The sequence below is a fragment of the Vipera berus genome (assembly GCF_964194415.1).
Source record: "Vipera berus genome assembly, chromosome: 7".
In the NCBI taxonomy this organism is placed as follows: domain Eukaryota; kingdom Metazoa; phylum Chordata; class Lepidosauria; order Squamata; family Viperidae; genus Vipera; species Vipera berus.
The window spans coordinates 28,617,931-28,639,380 of NC_138209.1; the positions used below are offsets into that span (position 1 = coordinate 28,617,931).

The 21,450-nt window shown below is 37.8% G+C and overlaps 1 protein-coding gene across 4 annotated transcripts in view; it reads left to right on the plus strand.

The window, feature by feature from the left end:
* Positions 1-21,450, plus strand: part of NR3C2 (nuclear receptor subfamily 3 group C member 2) — a 168,717-nt gene that overhangs the window by 99,496 nt on the left and 47,771 nt on the right. For all 4 annotated transcript variants that reach the window (XM_081332597.1, XM_081332596.1, XM_081332595.1 and 1 more), the window contains one exon: positions 19,337-19,453. In XM_081332597.1, coding sequence (XP_081188723.1) covers positions 19,337-19,453 — 117 coding nt within the window. The remainder of the gene's footprint in view (positions 1-19,336; positions 19,454-21,450) is intronic.

The following is a 21,450-nucleotide window of genomic DNA, read 5'->3' on the forward strand; positions in this document are numbered from 1 at the left end:
AGATGGGGTGGTATTTATGGTAAAAACACTTCAGATATTATCTCCCCTTTAATACCTGTTTCTCACTAAACAACCCAACAAAACAAGATAAAACCTACTTTACTATTTTTGATAAAGCTATCCTACATTTGACCCGGTTAGTAAATGAAGCAAAGTGGAAGATGCTGAGCAAGTCTATTTCAGCATTTTTCAAATTTCCTTGTTTATATATGTGGTTTCAGTTGCTCCCTTATTTGTAACTTGTAAAGAATTGCTTCCTTCACTAATAAGATATGGGCAAGCTGGTTAGGGATAGTGAGGTTTGCTGGCCCCATATAAGAAATGGTGAGATAGATTGGGGGGGGGTGTCTATTTTATTGTATAACAAAGGGAAAACCAAATGTATATTGAAATACAAAAAAGTGAGGTCTAATGAGAAGATTAAAAGCATATAATTGTAAAACAAAGGACGAAAAGATGGAAAGAAGTGAAAAAAATATTTCAGAATTTGCAGTCAGGGAGATCATGAAATAGGCAGCAGTGCAAATTTAAGGTAATTTTAAAAATGTATTTACTTTAACTTTTTTTTTGTTTGGTATGTTATAATTTATCAGATTGGGTTTATTCAAAGTTAATTGTTAGCATAAATTGACAACCATTCTATATTTGAATATTCTAGCAGTGGAATTCACCTGGTTTCTTTTTCATTTATAAACAAGAATTTTGAGCTCTGCAAAGTATTTGAACTGCTTATGAGAAGTACTAAAAGCAGCAACAAGGCAGCAGTTAGAGTCAAGGAAGAAAAGGAATATGAAAATCATTAAAGTTATGTAAATCTAAAGTCCCCAAAATATGCTGGAACAATCAAGCTATTTAGTTGCTTTTTGAATACTGCATCAAGCTTCTTTTGAAGAAGGCTTTACTTTTATAGTCAATCCATTGACTTTCAGCTCTGAGGCTCTTGGAAATATTAGTGACAGTGCCTGCTGTCTACTGCATATTTATTCAGAAATGTATCTCTTATTAATAAGTATCTCCTACTCTTGCATATGCACATATGTCAGTTATAACATTATCACCGAATTGGGTTGAAATATTATTATTATTTTTTGTCTGTCCTTATATTTTCCCAACATTTAGGAATTTCAGCTTTCAGAATTGGCAATCAAGCTGTCTGGGAAGGCTGAGATGTGAAATCCCAATTCATACATAGGACATCAGTATAGAGATCAGTAATTTAAAGAGAGCATTATAAGAAATGTTGTAATAAGATTATTTCCAAATGGGAAACAAGAAAACAGCAAACAATTAAAACCCGAAGTAACAGCCAGTTTGAAATAAATTATAGTTATACTTTGCTTCATATAAAGTATAATTATAGAGTTAGAAGAAGCCAGTCTATCCATGAAAATAAGTTTACAGTTTAATTTATAGTGGGAACACTTCACAAAGAATCTGACAATGAATATTTCATAAATTTAAAAAAACATGAAATACAATGGCTCTCATTCATCCCCAATATCATCATAGACCAATTAAAGTTAGATTTACATCATTGGTAGAATTGGGATGAAATTAATAAGCACATTAATTATTAGGAAATATGTATTTTGATATTTTGAAATATTTATTTTGAAATCATACTTAAGCTATATTCCTTTTGTACTGTAATTGCTTAAAAATATTTTTCCTGTCTTAATTAAACGAGCAACAAAAATGAAAGTTGTCATCCAGCATGTTTAAAGGGCACCATGTTGGAAAAGTGCTTTCACAGAAATATGGAAAGTAGCAAAAATATGAAATGCAGGAAATTTAATATTGTTATCATTTTAAGGCAGTGAATAACTGATACCTCCAAGGGTGATAAAGATTTTTTTTGTTTATTTCTTTCCATTTATTGAGAATTATTCCATTTAGTCGGCTAAATAATAGTCATGATATTTGTAGAGTAGATATGTTTCCAAAAGTGGGAAAACAAAAGAAAGCATAGATAATGGGTGGGATTTAAAAAAACCTGAATAATATATAATATAGATAGATAACGGTAGATGAAATAAAGTTATAACCTACCAGAAAATTTGCAAAAAGAGGCTAGAAAATTGCTCAGCAGGAACGGAACCTCATGGACAGGATTAAATGTTTTAGAAGTGTCTTGTTCTCTCAGGTGATGGGAAAAGGGTGCCTTTATGATACAAAACAAATGATATGTACACTAACAATATATATCACAAGTTTCTCGTTTCTTGATTTAAATTAGTGCTTGAATTGAACATTCCTGTAATTTGATTAGGAGCATGCAGTTGATTGCATGTTTGACTGAATTGTTGGACAATTATTATATTATCATTAATTTATAATATTTAGGTGAAGACTTGAATTTGGCTCCCTTTTTCATGTTCAACATTTTGGACAATAAATCGTATGATTACTAATACTGCAATATAAACTATCAGATATTTGCATTGTATGCTCTGCAGATAAATTATTCTACTTTGTTCCAACCTTCTTGTTCAAACTGATAAAGGAGAATTCATTCTGAAATGTATTTCAATTGATGAAATTCTCATGAGTCAAACATGATCTTGTACTGATTTAGTGTAAGGTAGACAGTGTTCCGTGCGCCTTTGGCATCTAGTCATGCCGGCCACATGACCACGGAGACCTCCTCGGACAAGTGCTGGCTCTTTGGCTTTGAAAGGGAGATGAGCAACAGCCCCTAGAGTTAGAAATGACTAGCACGCATGTGCAGGGGAACCTTTACCTTTACCTTACACAAGAATACTGAATATCTTGTCTTTCACTGTACGGTCATCTCAACAATAGCATTCTTTCTTGCTTCTTAGATTTTGATTAAATCCCAAGAGAAAGAGTAAAACAAGGATGCATCTTGCTTCTCTCATTTTAAGAAATAAAATTGCTTTTTATTTCAATATTTAATGTTTCCTCTCTTCCTCTTTATATCTGCTATCTCTTGCTTAAACTGATAGTTTTCATTTTTAACATTCCATAGAGACCTATTTATTACTTTCAACAATAGGTTTTTAGCTTATCTACATTATTCACCTTTACATGACCTTTATGCACAAATCAATATTCAAATTAGCTATTAGTACATTAGTATACTGCTAAATTTTAGTGACCAATTTTTTTTCTTTATCTCAGTTCATAACAATGTCTTGTGTTCACCATACACATCTTATCTATTTAAGTACATTGTTTCAGATTTCAATAAGATAGCCGAAACTCCATTCTTCTTGAGTCTTATTCTAGCTTTTTTCCTTTGCCAAATCATCTTCCATGTCCTTGTTTTTGGGTCATCAAACGTCCTTGTAGTATCATGTATATTAATTGATATTGGCAAAACCATCCAATCGCCATTTTTTTGAGAAGACTTTTAGTTCTAGTGAGTCGTCTCTTTATTCTTCCATATCAACATGGTTGTTCTGAACTGTTTGTCTTCTCATCCAACTGTTCTTTTTCTAGATCTTCTATTTCCTTCTGTCTTGTATAAGAAAGCTTTTCCTTTTTCCAGGTTGTCAATGTCTTTTCTGGATTTTCAAAAATCAATATTTCTTTAATAGTAGATTCTTCTGTCATGGTACTTGTTCCTTCACATAGCCTCTTAGTATTTCATTGGCTGTGGTAAGAATTTGGATTAGTGTTTTTAACATAGCAAAAGTTTATTTATTTATTTATTTATTTATTTATTTATTTTTGGGACTTATATGCCGCCCTATCTCCCGAAGGACTCAGGGCGGCTAACAACAATAAAAACGACAATACAAAAGTTAAGAGAAATTAAATAAACAGCCCCCAAAAAATTAATTAAACAATTAAAAATTAAAACATTTTAAAAAAAACCTGTCGTCAGTCCAGGTCAGCCTGATAAAAAAGGAAAGTTTTGAGGTCGTGGCGAAAGGACCAGAGATCCGGGGCCATCCGGAGCTCAAGGGGGAGTTGGTTCCACAGGGCTGGCGCTCCCACAGAGAAGGCCCTCCCCCTGGGGGTTGCCAGCCGACATTGTCTAGCCGACAGCACCCTGAGGAGGCCCTCTCTGTGTGAGCACACTGGGCGATGGAAAGTCATCCCCGGCAGCAGACGGTCCTGCAAATATCCCAGGCCTAGGCCATGTAGGGCTTTAAAGGTAAGTACCAGCACCTTAAATCTCACCCGGAAGACAACCGGTAACCAATGCAGCTCACGCAGGAGGGGTGTAATATGGGAGTATCGGGATGCTCCCATCACTACCCGCGTGGCCACATTCTGTACCAGCTGGAGCCTCCGGGTGGTCTTCAAGGGCAGCCCCATGTAGAGAGCATTGCAGTAGTCTATCCAGGAGGTAACGAGTGCATGAGTGACCGTACGTAGGGCATCTCGGTCCAGATAGGGGCGCAACTGGCGCACCAGGCAAACCTGGACAAATGCCCCCCTGGCCACGACTCCAATATGATCTTCAAAACTGAGTCGTGAGTCCAGGTGGACGCCTAAATTGCGTGCCCTATCAACGGGAGGTAACACCTCTCCTCCCATAACCAAAGATGGAACCTCTTGGACAAGTCGAGATGCCGGTACGTAAAGCCACTCAGTCTTGGCCGGGTTGAGCTGGAGCCTGTTCTTCCCCATCCAAATCTGTACCGCTTCCAGGCAACGGGACATCACATTGATCTTCATCTATAAATAAATTTTGTTCCTGGTCTTCTTCCATGTTGGTATTTTAAACTAAAGGCTTTACACTTAGAAAATCCAAAAGAAAGATTTTTTTTTCTAGATAGGGAACACAAAGCCTTCAAAGTTCTCAAGGTTATGTATCTTATCTATTTCCCTGGGCAGATAGCCAGGCCCCTTTTAAAGTTTCCCTTTGAGTCCCAAAGTTGTCTTAATCTTTTTAGTTTTTCTTTCTTTTTTCCATAAGGAAGAATCCATATTTCCAACAGAAGTAGATAATGAACAATAGGAAATAAAAAATCTTTCAATCCACATGCTTTGAAAATAAAGTTCCAATTGGGTTTCAGTTACTTTTTCAACATTTAAAACGCCCCTGGGTATTTAGTCGCTGCTCTTTCTGGAGGGAGGGCTGAAATCCCCCTTCCCTCACCACAAGGGGGAAAATGCTTAGCAGCTTAAGGAGGTACAGAAAGTAATTAAGGTGTAAAAGAGGTAGATCTCACCCAGTCTCTTCCACGCTGCTTTAAGTTGCCTGGTGGAAAATGTGACTTCAGCTATTCATAGCCTAGGGATGAGCCATAATGGCCGGTCCTTTCATCAGCCAGTTTGGAGGGATCACCAGATCTAATGGGAGAGTTGCGGCTCTCCCACGATCCAGCGAGCACCCCTCCTTGCTGGTCGGCTCTTTGGGGTGACTTTTGGCCCTTTTCAGGGGCCCCCAGCGATGCAAAACTGGACGGAGGAGAGAGAGCAAGTCTCCCAGCCATCCATAGTGGCTGTGTGACAAACAGGAATTTTTATATTCATTATTGGTAGAAGCCTTGACAAGTTTTATCCCAGTGCTGACCAATAAACTTCTGTTTCTTGTATAAACTGTTAATGTCTCAATGATACAAATGTGAAAAATATCTCAATGATACATGGGAGTCTTAGAGTCTTGCCCGCTATTGCAGAAAGGAAAGACTGGTTGACAGGTACAATTAAACCAAAATCTTCAATTAGTAGTTTTAGTACCAATCAATCAAAGTTTTTAAATAGATCAGTGTTTCTCTTCAAGGCTCAGCAATCTGGCAAGCACAACTAGGGCCATCACCACCTGGGTCCACAAACTCTGAAATGCTATTCTCTGACACAGCAATAATTATTTCCCAGATGCAACAGAAATATTTAGAACTAAGGTCATGAGCCATCTGTTATACAGGGCGCAAATTTGCTATTAGTATGATGTGTCTTCTGTTGAATCTGTCCAATCCAGGTTTCCATGTACTCTGTTGCAAATTGTCCAATAGTGTCTAAATCTCCAGTAAGACTGGAATCTGGTTTTATCTCATACATATTAGTTCACCACCTGAAAATTGTTCATAACAGGGTCTCCCCATGTTACTTGACTTTGCAGGATAACTTTGTGTTATCATGGAAGTCAGAGTTGATCTACATTTAACATTTTTTGGCTTATCAACTCTATTTAACTGCTTGGTTGGATTTAAAGCAATGAACCTTTACAGCTTGAGATATTTAATATGACTTAAGTACAAATGCAATTTGGATCGGGCAGGTTTAACCTTTAAACTTGTTTGATCTAGTATCTTCACTCCTAGAAGAAAGATTCAATAATGTACCTAGAAAGAGGAAAATTGCTCCTGTCCACAGAGGGAAGTATAATCAATTTCTCACTACAATTTGCACTACTCTTTTTATAAGACTTGGTAAAGTGACCTAATAAGGGTTGTACCAAGCCCTAGTTATGATACCTCATAGAAAGAGAATGCTTTCCTTTCAGCTGAAAGATCACATTTTTTATCTAAAGAAGGATTACTAAAGTCCATTCAATAATTGTTGCTGTTTATCTTTATTATCAATATTTCATTTCTTCTTTTAGAATTATATTTTAATTATACTTGCATGTAAACATTCTGATTAATTGCAATCATTTTGTTTGGTTTTATGTTATTTGACCATAAATCAGTAAAATAAATGAACGATGAAGTTAGGGAAGCTCCAGAATGATTTCATTCATTCATTAATTCATTCCATTTCTACTCTACCCATTTCACTTAAATGATCTGGACTGTTTATTATACAACAAACATCTCATTATATAAAACATGAACAACAGAATTAAACTGAAAAAAGCAGAATTAAAAACCCTAAGATAAAGATGTTACAGATTAAAAGTTAAAAAGTTAAAAAGATGGAGAAAATATCCTCATGACATGAACTATCCCCAAAGTCACATAGCAGTTTCTGATGCCCATATCAATTGTCAGAGCCAGATGTTCACTCTCTTTCTGAAGGCCAAAAGAGTGGGGCCCATCTCACCTATGTCCCAAAAGTCAGGGACAGTGACAGAGAAGGCTTTCTTCCTGGATCCAGACTGTTATGACCCAGGGTTGGTGTGCAAGCAACATGTGCTAGGTGGAGACTTGTCAGCATTTATTCCACCACCATTCCCCAGAATCCAGCAATTCCATGTCCGTTTCCAAAGTCTCTGCACACAATTTACACCTACAGTCCAAGAGCAAGGCTCAAACACATGCACATGCACACACTCCATGCAACCTCCTGGCGATGGAAGTCCAAGGAAGCAGCAACATTCCGGGAGCAAGTCAGGATCTCAACCTTGGCAAAGTTCATGACGGATGAGTTTGTGGCATGGACAGTCCACAGGGAACACAGCAAAAACCCGGAACAGAGCTGCATCACCTTTAGCCCGCAGACGTCAAAGAAAGAATCAAACACGAATCCACACCAGCAAGGATTCTGGAGCAAGTTCGTCTCTGAGCCATGGAGAGTGTTGCCACAAAATACAACACTTGTTCCTGACAGAAGACCCTCGTCACAGCATCTCCTTAAATGCTACTTTCTAGGTAATCCTCATGAGGAGGGGTAGGGCACCCTCATCCTGTGTAGTTGGGTCACTCTGTGCTGACTCTGCCTCCTCTCCATTCTCCATGCTCGGGGATCAGGCGGGGGAGGCATTTGATCATCTCCAGAGTTCCGCCACTCTTCTCCACTGCCTGCCTTTGCACCTCCTTCCCCCTTCCTCGGTCAACCTGCACCTTCTCTTCCTTCCTTCCTATTCCTCTGAGGCCCGAGGGACCCAGAACTGCCTTGTCCTTATCCCCATGTGGTTCCTCATGGGCCATAGGGACTGCGCCATCCCCCTCCATCAGCCCTGGCTCCATATCCTCTTCCTCGGATCAAGGGTATGAGAGGCCTATGACACTGACAGTCAAAATTCTTTAAATGACAGAATACAATCAGGTGGAATGGGACAATGTAATTGGAATGAGATAGTTCCTTAGGTAACCTAGTCTCATGATATGATTAAAAGATAAGTAACAGAAAATAACTTGCTACTTCTAACAAGAAATATAATCAAGCGAAATGTTCCTTGGAATCTTTGTCTTTGTTTAAATACTTGCGCACTTTTTCCAGAAGTACCTGTTTTTCCTGTTTTTAATTTATATCTACTTATTTGTTTATCAGTTTTTTAAATTTATATGCTGACCATCTTACTGTCGAGCAACTTTGTGCCATTTACAATATCATAAAAACAGCAATATAAAACAAAACTTTAAAACGTTGAACCTTTAAAGGTACACAAAAACTGAGTGAGAAAGGAACCAATAAATAAACAGGATGAAGGTGAAATCTTTCTAAGTATACTAATTCCAAAGTGGGATGCCTCCATTAGGACCCCAGGCCAATTGTTTTAATAAAAGAAAATCAAAAGAAAATCAAAAAGTCCAAGAAAAATGAAAACAAAAAGTAGACGTTTGAGAAATATATAAATGATTTCTGACCTTTTCAACAGGTAATTACAATTTCCTTTACAGTCTGACCTCAATCTTAAATATTTTGCAAATCCCCTCCCTTCTGTAATCTGCACCTTTCTTAATCTTCAAATTCTTAAATCATCAATTCATGCTTTAATTATTTTTAGCAAAAATTCCCTATAATATTTCCAGTCTTTCAAAACCTCCCGAAATGCCTTATTTTTTTTTCCTCTACTTGATGTTGGCACAGAGTGGGTTACTCCGTCCTGATTCTTTCTCTAGAAGAGATGAAAGTGAGGCCCACAGAAGCAATTGTGGAACAGCTCTATCTGACAGAGATCCCTGAGAAATATATATCTCCAAGAAGGATTCTTCCTCCAATCACTCTAAGCATTTTACAAACAATAAAAGAAAATTGAATGGAGCACATAAAACTTCAGATCCTATTCCCAAGAAATGAAAAAATCAGGCAATTTAATAAGCATACACTTGAACCCCAAATATCCAGCAAAATAAAAACATATTTACCATTTTCATAAAATGGGTAATATGAAGGCCATCCAGGATTCTGTGAACAAGCTGTTCCATAATGATGGGGAGCCACCCAGAAGACTTGCCTCTGAGGACTTACACTTTCGTCTCTTGAGGAGAGAGAATCAGGAACCAAGCAGTGGAAGGCTTATTGCCCCCACAACTTTCATAGAATTTTACTGAAGGACTTTACAGCTTCCAGCTATGCCATCTTCTCCCCTCTAGGGCAGGGGTAGGCAACCTTGGCTCTTTTATGACTTGTGGACTTCAATACCCGGAATTCCTGAACCATTCATGAACCGGCCATGCTGACTCAGGAATTCTGGGAGTTGAAATCCACAAGTCATAAAAGAACCAAGGTTGCCTACCCCTGCTCTAGGGGGGAAAATATTAAGGAGGAAAGATGATATAGCTGCAGGAATTTCTTTTTGTTTACAAAACTATAATCTGTTGATTTAGAACCATCCAGTGATAAGGACTGCCCATTCAAGCATTCATGTTTAAAGAGGAAGCAAAGTATTGGTGCTTTGTAGGAATAAATGAGTTATGTTACAATAGGTTGATAAACTGGAGATAAATTGGCACATTTTTGAATATATCTAATGTGAATAGAATAGAAGCAATGGATTCCTAAGGTTCGATTGACTGGTGCATAAGATTGTGTTGTTTGCTTAGGTTGCCTGTTATATTTGTAGCCACATGTACTAAAGTGTGGAGAGAATACTAGTGTTTGGAAGGCTACTACACTAATAAAGTGTAAATTTTGGAAAAATGAAAATGAGTTATACTATTTAAATATAGTAACTTCATTTTCTTCTGTATTTAAAATAACACATGTACTTTTTCTTAAGTAAATATCTGGGAATATTTTTTGTTCTTGCCCCACTTGTGGCCTTTACTTACATCCACTATGCTAGTATAAAATATTGGAAGCTCAACAATTCTTCTTCCCCTCTCCACCTTGCCTTTTCAAGCCACACATATATTGTGATCATTCATTTGTAGATAGATTTCATCAGATTTTCACACATAAACCCAAGAGAGATGGCTTATTACTTACTAGTTTACCAGTGTTGCACTGTCAGACTCTTTGGGCTTAAACAGAATTGGAAAAGTTAATTATCACAAGGTCTAGTTTGCTCTAACAATAAGTAACCAGTTAAGGTGAAAAACTGAATATAGATGCAATATTTTATATTAATATGGCTGGGAATTGAACATGCTGTTGAATTTGCATTATAAAATATTTAGGGGCTGCACTAACTTATTTCTCAAATTGTTCTAACCAGTTCGAGAGCAGTAAAACAAGGTTATATAATTGATATAACCTAAAATAGTGAATGCAAACATGCTGTTGCAGGGCAGTTGGCAGCTGCTAAAAGAGGGAAGAGAAAAGAAAACTCTTTCATGTATAAAATAGACTTTTTAAAGATTAAAATGCAACGGTCAACTGAGCGTGTCCCCATCCTAAAGATATGCAGTGTGGAAAACTTTTGTAGTTGTTCAATAATACAGTAACCTTTTTAATAGTTTTATTAAAGATATTGTCAATAATATTAAGAAATTATTTCAACACTGTTTCAAGACATAGGACTTTGAATTTCACATACAGGTATGTACATACAGGTATGTACGTACAGGTATGTATGTTCTTACTTCAAAACACATAGTTTCTGAACCACAGCTCAAATAACCTTTCCGACCATCTATTCCTAACATGTCTACCTTGCTAATTAGAGAGCTTGCAAGTGTGTGGCAGTATAATAGCAGTGATTTGAATGGAGATGATACCCTGAAAGCTGCCAGGCAAAGTTTATTTCACAAGCTATTGGGTAATTGGGTAAGCAAAAAAAAAAAGGTAGGACGAGAATTAGCTGAGTCTGTACAACAACACTTAGAATTGTTTAAGTTAGCCTGGTCAGACTGCCAGGGATGCTGCCCCGCTGAAAATTTCATAGATCCCGTATGCTTCTAAGACATGAAGGCTTCTGCTTCTACTCCCCCAGCTGGCTTCTTATCACTGATTTTCCACAGCATATTTTTATTTCATTCTGCTGGGCAAATAATTCAAAAAGCCACTTCAAATGTGAAAGGAGACCCACTGTAACTTATGTGAAGTTAATATAGCCAAGAAGCTTACTAATGTTTATTTATAAGCAAGCTTATGGATGCGAAGACAGAGCCTGGCCTTGGTTCTACAGAATCCTTCTATCGCTTAGCAAAAATAAACAAACAAAAAATCTGGGAGGTAATTTTCCTGCCGAGAAAAAAAAAATCACATCTGTACATGTGCATGCCTCAGCCAAATAGCATCAGAAAAAGAAAAGAATAAAGAAAACTGGGAACCCACTGGAAACTTATCTCATATAATTGGCAAAAACATTAGGACTGAAAAATTAGGCATACTCTGATTATTTTATGTGATTAGTGATACATTGCGTCTAAATATAGTTAAGCTTATATTAATTTCATGTTAATTTCATGTTATTTGTGGAGATTTACATTACTGGCATAATTATATTATTCCCAAATAATGCATGTTGCGTGAATGTGTTGTTTACATAATTTGGAATGATGCAAAGTGCTGGAAATGCTTATATTTGAAGCTGTATCTTTCAATATTCTGGTCTGTGTTTTTAAAGTTTATCACCAATTTGGTGAATTGCATACCAAGACTTATTTGTGTTGTTTATACTGTTTTGGATTCTTCAACATCCCCTCCCACCCAAAAAATGTGGGGATTTACAAACACAATGTCTTATTTATCATTAATCAATATGTGATCTTGTAATAAAGCATCGCCTGCTTTTGAATTTTTCATATTATCTTCTTTCAATTGAAAAAGAAAGAGCTGTCAACTTTGTTGTTGTTGTTAGCTGCGAAGTTGTGTCTGACCCATCGCGACCCCATAGACAACATTCCTCCAGGCCTTCCTGTCCTCTACCATCTTCTGGAGTCCGTTTAAGCTTCAGTGACTCCATCCAGCCACCTCATTCTCTGTCGTCCCCTTCTTCTATTGTCCTCAATCTTTCCCAGCATTAGGCTGTTCTTCAGTGAGTCCTTCCTTCTCATTAGGTGGCCAAAGTATTTGAGGTTCAACTTCAGGATCTGGCCTTCTAAAGAGCAGTCAGGGTTGATCTCTTCTAGGACTGACTGGTTTGATCGCCTTGCAGTCCAAGGGACTCGCAGGAGTCTTCTCCAGCACCATTGTTCAAAGGTCTCAATTCTTTGGCGCTCAGCCTTTCTTATGGTCCAACTTTCACTGCCATACATTGCAACTGGGAAGACCATAGCCTTGACTATACACACTTTTGTTGGCAGGGTGATGTCTCTGCTTTTTAGTGTGCTGTCTAGATTTGCCATGGCTTTCCTCCCCAGGAGCAAGTGTCTTTTAATTTCTTGGCTACAGTCCCCATCTGCGGTGATCTTGGAGCCCTGGAAAATAAAATCTGTCACTACCTCCATTTCTTCCCCATCTATTTGCCGGGAATTGAGAGGGCCGGATGCCATGAACTTGGTTTTCTTAATGTTTAGTTTCAACCCAAGTTTTGCACTCTCCTTCTTCATCCACAGCAAGAGGCTCTTTAGTTCTTCTTCACTTCTGCCATTAGAGTGGTATCATCTGCATATCTTAGGTTGTTGATATTTCTCCCGGCAATCTTAATTCCAACTTTTGATTCATCTCGCCCTGCCTTTCTTATGATGTGCTCTGCATATAAGTTAAATAGGCAGGGTGACAGTATACAGCCTTGCTGGACTCCTTTCCCAATTTTGAACCAATCAGTGGTTCTGTGTCCAGTTCTCACTGTTGCTTCTTGACCCGCATATATGTTTCTCAAGAGACAAATAAGATGTTCTAGTACGCCCATCTCTTTAAGAACTTGCCACAGTTTGTTGTGATCCACACAATCAAAGGCTTTAGCATAGTCAATGAAGCAGAAGTATATGTTTTTCTGGAACTCCCTAGCTTTCTCCATGATCCAGCGTATGTTGGCAATTTGATCTCTAGTTCCTCTGCTTCTTCAAAATCCTGCCTGTACTTCTAGTAGTTCTCGATCCACATACTGCTGGAGTCTAGCTTGTAGGATTTTAAGCATAACTTTCCTAGCATGTGAAATGAGTGCAATGGTGCGATAATTTGAACATTCTTTGGCATTGCCTTTCTTTAGAATTGGAATGTAAACTGATCTTTTCCAATCCTGTGGCCACTGTTGAGTTTTCCAAATTTGCTGGCAAATTGAGTGTAGCACTTTTACTGCATTGTCTTTTAAGATTTTGAATAGCTCAGCTGGAATACTGTCACCTCCACTAGCTTTGTTGTTTCTCAGTTTTCTAGAAAAGATCTCTGGTCCTCCCTATTCTATTGTTTTCTTCTATTTCTTTGCACTGTTCATTTAAGAAGGCATTCTTATCTCTTCTAGCTATTCTCTGGAATTCTGCATTCAATTGGATGTGTCTTTCTTTTTCTCCCTTGCCTTTTGCTTCCCTCCTTTCCTCAGCTATTTGCAAAACTTCCTCAGGCAACCATTTTGCTTTCTTGCATTTCTTTTTCTTTGGGATGGTTTTAGTTGCTACCTCTTGTACAATGTTGTGAACCTCTGTCCATAGTTCTTCAGGCACTCTGTCTATCAGATCTAATTCCTTAAATCTATTTGTCACCTCTACTGTATATTCAACAGGGATGTGATTTAATTCATACTTGAGTGGCCTAGTGCTTTCCCCTACTTTCTTCAATTTAAGTCTAAATTTTGCAACAAAAAGCTCATGATCTGAGCCACACTCAGCTCCTCGTCTTGTTTTTATTGACTATATAGAACTTCTCCATCTTTGGCTGCAGAGCACATAGTCAATCTGTGTTGACCGTTTGGTGATGTCCATGTGTAGAGCCATCTCTTGGGTTGTTGGAAAAGAGTGTTTGCTATGACCATCGTATTCTCTTGACAAAATTCTATCAGCCTGTGCCCTGCTTCATTTTGTACTCCAAGGCCAAACTTGCCTGTTATTCTGGTTATCTTTTGGCTTCCTACTTTAGCATTCCAATCCCCCATGATGATAAGGACATCATTTTTTGGTGTTAGTTCTATAAGGTGCTGTAGGGCTTCATAGAACCGGTCAATTTCATACTTTTCAGCACCGGTAGTTGGGGCATAGACTTGGACTACTGAGATCATTCTGTCATTTTGGGGATTGTATCCCAGTATTGCTTTACCTACTCTTTTATTGACTATGAAGGCTACTCCATTTCTTCTGAGGAATTCTTGCCCGCAGTAGTAAACCTAATGGTCATCTGAATTAAATTCACGCATTCCTGCCCATTTTATTTCGCTGATTCCTAAGATGTTGATGTTCAGTCTTGTCATCTCTTGTTTGACCACGTCCAGCTTGCCTTGATTCATGGATCTTACACTCCAGGTTCCTATGGAGAATAAATCTTTACAGCAACGGTCTTTCCTTTCACCACCAGATACATCCACAGCTGAGCGTCCTTTTGGCTTTGGCCCAGGCGCTTCATTCTTTCTGGCACTACTAATACTAGCCCTGTGCTCTTCCCCAGTAGCATATTGGACACCTTCTGACCTGAGGGGCTCATCTTCCAGCGTCATATTGTTTTGCCTTTTGGTACTGTCCATAGAGTTTTCATGGCAAAGATACTGGAATGGGTTGCCATTTCCTTCTCCAGTGGATCACGTTTTGTCAGAACTCTCTGCTATGACCTTTCCGTCTTGGGTGGCCTTGCACGGCATAGCTCATAGCTTCATTGAATTACACAAGCCCCTTCGCCACAACAAGGCAGTAATCCATGAAGGGGAGCTGGCAACTATGCTGGATTTAATGATTGCAAATTTTTATTTTTTCTTGTATTATTCTGTAGTTAAATATTCATTATTTCTAACCTCAGTTCCTTATAAATTAATTTAATCCTAATAATTTTTCAATATTGGGAGTGGGGTACATGTCAATTAATCCTATATTGCTGTCAAAAATCATAACTTGATACACATTAAAATATGTGTTAAAATATTCTTAGAATATTCTCCAATCAAGAAAATGTAAATTTACGCTATAAAATTGAAGCTTCTTAAAAATCTTGTCAGCAGATATATCCATGTGACATTTTAAAGGAAGACTTCATATGGTTTATACAGTTTTAAAAGATGGAAACTTTGTAAAACTTACAATAAAATGTCCTTTCAATAAACATTTGACAAAGGCTTCATCTGGATGTATTTAGCCAACAGATGCCTTGTTCAGTTTAAGGCTCATTATATTTTTATGCTATAAATACAATGTGAATATTCATTGTATATGCATTCCATATCGCTTTTTTGCCTTGACCATGAACTAACAAGAATTAGAACCAACAGCAACATCCCAATTAAAGTTAAATATGGAACATGCTACTTAGTAAAAAAGAACAAGATAAACATTAGGTTGAACTTTTTAGCATCATATTGAATCAACCTAGCCCAAGAACAGCATATGATTTTGCAACATTGCATAGTCAGAGGAATTTGATGTCAATATGGAACTGATTACAATTACTGAAGTTCAGGACACAATACAGTTGTTAAAAAATGGCAAACCATCTCACTTAGACCAGATATCTGCAGAGCTTTTAAAACATGGTAGATATAGTTTGGTGGAAGATCTCACTATTTTATAAACAAAGGCAGAAAGTAATCATTAAAGTACCAAAGAAACGGAACCTCAGTGATTGTAATAACTGGAGAGGCATAAAGTTGCTATCAGTCCTTGGAGATGTTCTATGCCTTGTGATGTTCAGTAGATTGCAGTGTCAAGTGGATACACACCTGTGTGAAGAACAGGCAGGATTCAGGAAAGAATACTCTTGTAACAACCAGATCCTGACCTTAAGAAATATCATCGAACAGAGTATTGAATTCCAGAAGCCAGTGATAATCAATTTTATTGACTTCAAAAAGGCATTTGACTCAACTTATTGAGAATCACTATGGAACATTGTAAAGTCATATACTGTAGTATTCCCCAATGTTTTATCAACATCTTTAAGAGTCTGTGTTATAAATGATCAGAATCTGGAAACACAACCTTCTTTAATGTCAATACAGGAGTAAGACAGAGATGTATACTATCACCATTTTTGTTTCTCCTCTCCATGGACTTTGTTATGCATAGAGCAATAACAAAGCTTTGGCATCCCATGGAGAACAGCTAATTTAAAAGATTTAGATTTTTGCAGATAACATTGCATTGCTTGGTGAAACAAAAAAGTGTTCACAAGAAATGACCTCCAGTTTAGATAATGAGGCCAGCAAGATTGGCTTATACATAAATTTTGAGAAGACCAAATTTATGCAAGTTCAAAGTGTTCAGGGTAATATAACAGTCCTATAATAGTCTGTGGTCGGGCTATAGAACATTCCTGGGAACCTTCAAAATATTTCAACATTCTTACTTTTCTGCATTGAGGAGAACATTTCAAGGATTAAACACAACATCCTTCAATTCCTTTTTTGCAGGTAGTATACTAATATCCCAGTAGCGGAGCACATCTGTGAAGTCTGTGAGATAGAAATCTATTTGTGAAGAGATAGATATAGTTACATATTGTAACTCTGTAGATATCTTCAGGATCTTAATCCTTCAGTGTCAATACACAGAAAAAATATACTGCTCAAAAAAATAAAGGGAACACTTAAACAACACAATGTACTGTATTTAATAGTAGGATGTCTTATTTTGTGTTCCCTTTATTTGAACCTTATTTTGTGTTCCCTTTATGTGAACCTTGTTCTCTAAAATGCAAATTTATTTATCACTTGTGAGTTCCAGTGGTGAAGAGGCAACAGCTAATAAATAATGTTGTTCAGACAACTAACCCTATTATTTACGTTTTTATGTAAGTTCCTGATTGTTGATTAAAAAGAGATTGACTAATCAGATTTATGACTACTAAAGCTTTCTGTCTGAAAAACATTATTATGAAAACATATATATGATCATTATGTAATTTGCAGTTTCTCACTGTGTGTCAGATTTTTTAAAGAAAGGGTTATTATGCTTATGCCCAGATATAATACTATAAAAACTATTTCAAAATGTTATTTTATGTTTTAAAATCTTATTAGAGCCTTTCATCTTTGTATGTAAAATAGCTCTATGTATTGTGAGTAGTGCTGTAGTTTACTTCCTTATTAATTATTTAGTCTTTTAAGTTCTGGTATTATGGAAGAAGTAAATTTCTGTACTTTCTTATTATACCCATAATTTGGACAGGACATGTACATACAAAAGAGTATGGCTTTGGATGCTCATTTGTGATTGTCATCTTAACCTTTTTTTAATCCCACTGCATATGCTGCTGGAGGAAAAATAGGGAAACAAATATAAAATGCTTGAAGGTTGCATCTGCAAGTGCGCTAGGCAAACAGCAGGTACTGGAGCATTCCTTTCAATGCATATTCCCCAGTGTAAGCTCACTTTCCTCTTCAACTTTTATCCTCCTCTTCAATTCATATAAATACAAACATCCATTTCCTTCTTGCTAATCATTCCAGAGCTGGGGTTGCATTTTTAAGGGAAGTAGGGAAAAAGATATGCCCTTTTATACAGTTTCTTCATGACTTAAATTCCAGAAATCTTCCCCGGTGTTTGGGCTCACACAGCTGTTTGGGATCTGATGCTTTAAAGCACAGAAAAGCTGAAGCAAAATTGTAAGCATAGTCACAGTCACAAGATTTTCACTTAGTGACCACTTTGCCCGATGACTAGATCGCAGAAACCAATTGCGTACAATGTGTTCCAAGTGACTGTAATGGCACGCAGGTGACTTGATAGAGAGAGATACTGGAAAGGTTGTGAATGCAGGCACAAAGTTACTTTTTCATCTCCATCGGTCTCTTTTCGAAGCAGTCAATGAACATTGACAACCTGTAGGATAATTTGAGTCAGAGCATTTGTTCCTCTGAGAATAAAGTCCTCTTGAAAACTCTTGTGTTGATTTGTTCAATTATTCACTAATTTATTTGCATGGTTAAACCTGGTATTCTTAGGGATGCGGTGGCTCAGTGGGTTAGGACGCCGAGCTTGTTGATCAGATGGTCGGCAGTTTGGCGGGTCAAATCCTGAGTGCCGCATAACAGAGTGAGCGCCTGTTACTCGTCCCAGCTTCTGCCAACATAGCAGTTCAAAAGCACATAAAAATGCAAGTAGAAAAATAGGCACCACTATGGTGGGAAGGTAACAGTATTCCATGCGCCTTTGGCATCTAATCATGCTGGCCACATGACCACGGAGACGTCCCTGGACAAACGCTGGCTCTTCGGCTTTGAAACGGAGATAAGCACCGGGCCCTAGAGTTGCAAACGACTAGCATGCATGTGCGGGGGAACCTTTACCTTTACCTTTTTACCTGGTATTTTTAAGATTCTTCTCCAACACCAGTGTCCCAAAGCATCATACATTTTCTATCCTCCTTCAAGTCTATTTTCATTTCCACAGAGCATCACAGGGAATTCCATTGTATCTTTTCATAAGCCTTTATGGCTGTTCAATCATGATCTAGTTTGTAATGTATTTCTTGATTGCTTGTTTATTTACTGATGAGAGTTAAGGCTAAAAGGCAAAAGCTACCTACAATTTCATTATTAATGGTAAGGCTGGTTGTTGTTTCCGTTGTTTTGCAAGTAATTTTCTCTCAGTGGCTCAGTCCTATTCAGCCTATAAGTTGCATAAATAATGAGAGAGCATACAGAGCTGGCTCAGTTCTTTGCTAACTTGTAGCCAATCTGGTTCACCATGTTCTTTCCATACTGTGGCTTCATGACCTGTATATATGCTTGCATAGGGACAATGAAGTGCTCTTGGATTTCCATTTTAACAATCACATTCTACAGCTTGACATGGTTGATACAGTTGAAGGTCTTGCTATACGATCATCTATATACTTATTTCATGCATGCTTAAGCTTTACTTGGTCTTGACAGGATTTAATGTATAATTGTCTTTGCCATACAAAATCTTTTACACCTTTTCAGCCATCTTTATTTGTGATATTAACATGTGGTGATCTGAATGACCATGAGTTCATCAAAGGTTCTATTATAATAAATTCTTGAATTTTATAAAATTCCATCTGGAATATATTATGCAAGAAGTAAATAAGTTTTCACCCTTTCATTCTCTGATTTTAAATATGTGGTTGTGGGTGCGATTAATTAATTTATTTAGTTATTTATTGATTGTGTGTTTTCAAAATTGTTGTGAGCAGTTATTTTAAAATGTTCTGGCAGATTTAAAAATAATAAAGTTTAGAGCTGTCAGTCTGTGTTGTGGACAGTTTATTTACCTGTATATGGTTAAAGTAGAATTTATTATGTTCTGTCTTTTGTTTATTGCAGGGCAGCACAATTATTTATGTGCGGGACGGAATGACTGTATAATTGATAAAATTAGAAGAAAAAACTGTCCAGCTTGCAGATTACAGAAGTGTCTTCAAGCTGGAATGAATTTGGGAGGTAAGTAAACTATGAGTACTAGTACTTTCTAGTAGTTTTCGTTTTATTTGGCAAATATATGTTACACCTGATTCTTTTTAAATCAGTATCAGATGTATGAACTTGGAAGCTCTGTCCTGAATTCCTCTAGCGAGAAAGAGACATTATATAAAACCTCTTATTGTCATTCTCATTTTAAAAAAAATAAATAATAGTTCAGAATAAGAACGATGGGAGTTAGATGATGACTAAAATTTTAGTTTAATGCAAAAATGGGCATGATAAAGGACCAAAATGGCAGGGACCTAACAGAGGCAGAAGAGATTAAGAAGAGGTGGCAAAATTACACAGAAGAACTATACAAGAATGAGCTTAACGTCCCAGATAATCACAATGATGTGGTCACTGACCTCGAGCCAGACATCCTAGAATGTGAGGTGAAGTGGGCCTTAGAAAAGCTGAGCAACAACAAAGCTAGTGGAGGTGACAGTATTCCAGCTGAGCTATTCAAAATCTTAAAAGACAGTGCAGTAAAAGTGCTACACTCAATTTGCCAGCAAATTTGGAAAACTCAACAGTGGCCACAGGATTGGAAAAGATCAGTTTACATTCCAATTCCAAAGAAAGGCAGTGCCAAAGAATGTTCAAACTATCGCACCATTGCACTCATTTCTCATGCTAGTAAAGTCATGCTTAAAATCCTACAAGCTAGACTTCAGCAGTATGTGGATCGAGAACTACCAGAAGTGCAGGCAGGATTTCGAAGAGGCAGAGGAACTAGAGATCAAATTGCCAACATACGCTGGATCATGGAGAAAGCTAGGGAGTTCCAGAAAAACATCTACTTCTGCTTCATTGACTATGCTAAAGCCTTTGATTGTGTGGATCATAACAAACTGTGGCAAGTTCTTAAAGAGATGGGAGTACCAGACCATCTTATTTGTCTCTTGAGAAACCTATATGCGGATCAAGAAGCAACAGTGAGAACTGGACACGGAACCACTGATTGGTTCAAAATTGGGAAAGGAGTCCGGCAAGGCTGTATACTGTCGCCCTGCCTATTTAACTTATATGCAGAGCACATCATGAGAAAGGCAGGGCTAGATGAATCAAAAGTTGGAATTAAGATTGCCGGAAGAAATATCAACAACCTAAGATACGCAGATGATACCACTCTAATGGCAGAAAGTGAAGAAGAACTAAAGAGCCTCTTGTTGCGGGTGAAGAAGGAGAGTGCAAAACTTGGGTTGAAACTTAACATTAAGAAAACCAAGATCATGGCATCTGGCCCTCTCAATTCCTGGCAAATAGATGGGGAAGAAATGGAGGTAGTGACAGATTTTATTTTCCTGGGCTCCAAGATCACTGCAGATGGGGACTGTAGCCAAGAAATTAAAAGACGCTTGCTCCTGGGGAGGAAAGCCATGGCAAATCTAGACAGCACACTAAAAAGCAGAGACATCACCCTGTCAACAAAAGTGCGTATAGTCAAGGCTATGGTCTTCCCAGTTGCAATGTATGGCAGTGAAAGTTGGACCATAAGAAAGGCTGAGCGCCAAAGAATTGAGGCCTTTGAACTGTGGTGCTGGAGAAGACTCCTGCGAGTCCCTTGGACTGCAAGGCGATCAAACCGGTCAGTCCTAGAGGAGATCAACCCTGACTGCTCTTTAGAAGGCCAGATCCTGAAGCTAAAACTCAAGTACTTTGGCCACCTAATGAGAAGGAAGGACTCACTGGAGAAGAGCCTAATGCTGGGAAAGATCGAGGGCAATAGAAGAAGGGGACGACAGAGAATGAGGTGGCTGGATGGAGTCACTGAAGCAGTAGGCGTGAGCTTAAATGGACTCCAGAAGATGGTAGAGGACAGGAAGGCCTGGAGGAATATTGTCCATAGGGTCGCGATGGGTCGGACACGACTTCGCAGCTAACAACAACAACAACAAAATTTTAGTGGAATATCAGGTAGTTAATTGGACTGAAATATTGGGATTGGTCATGTTGGAAGGATTTTTTTCTTG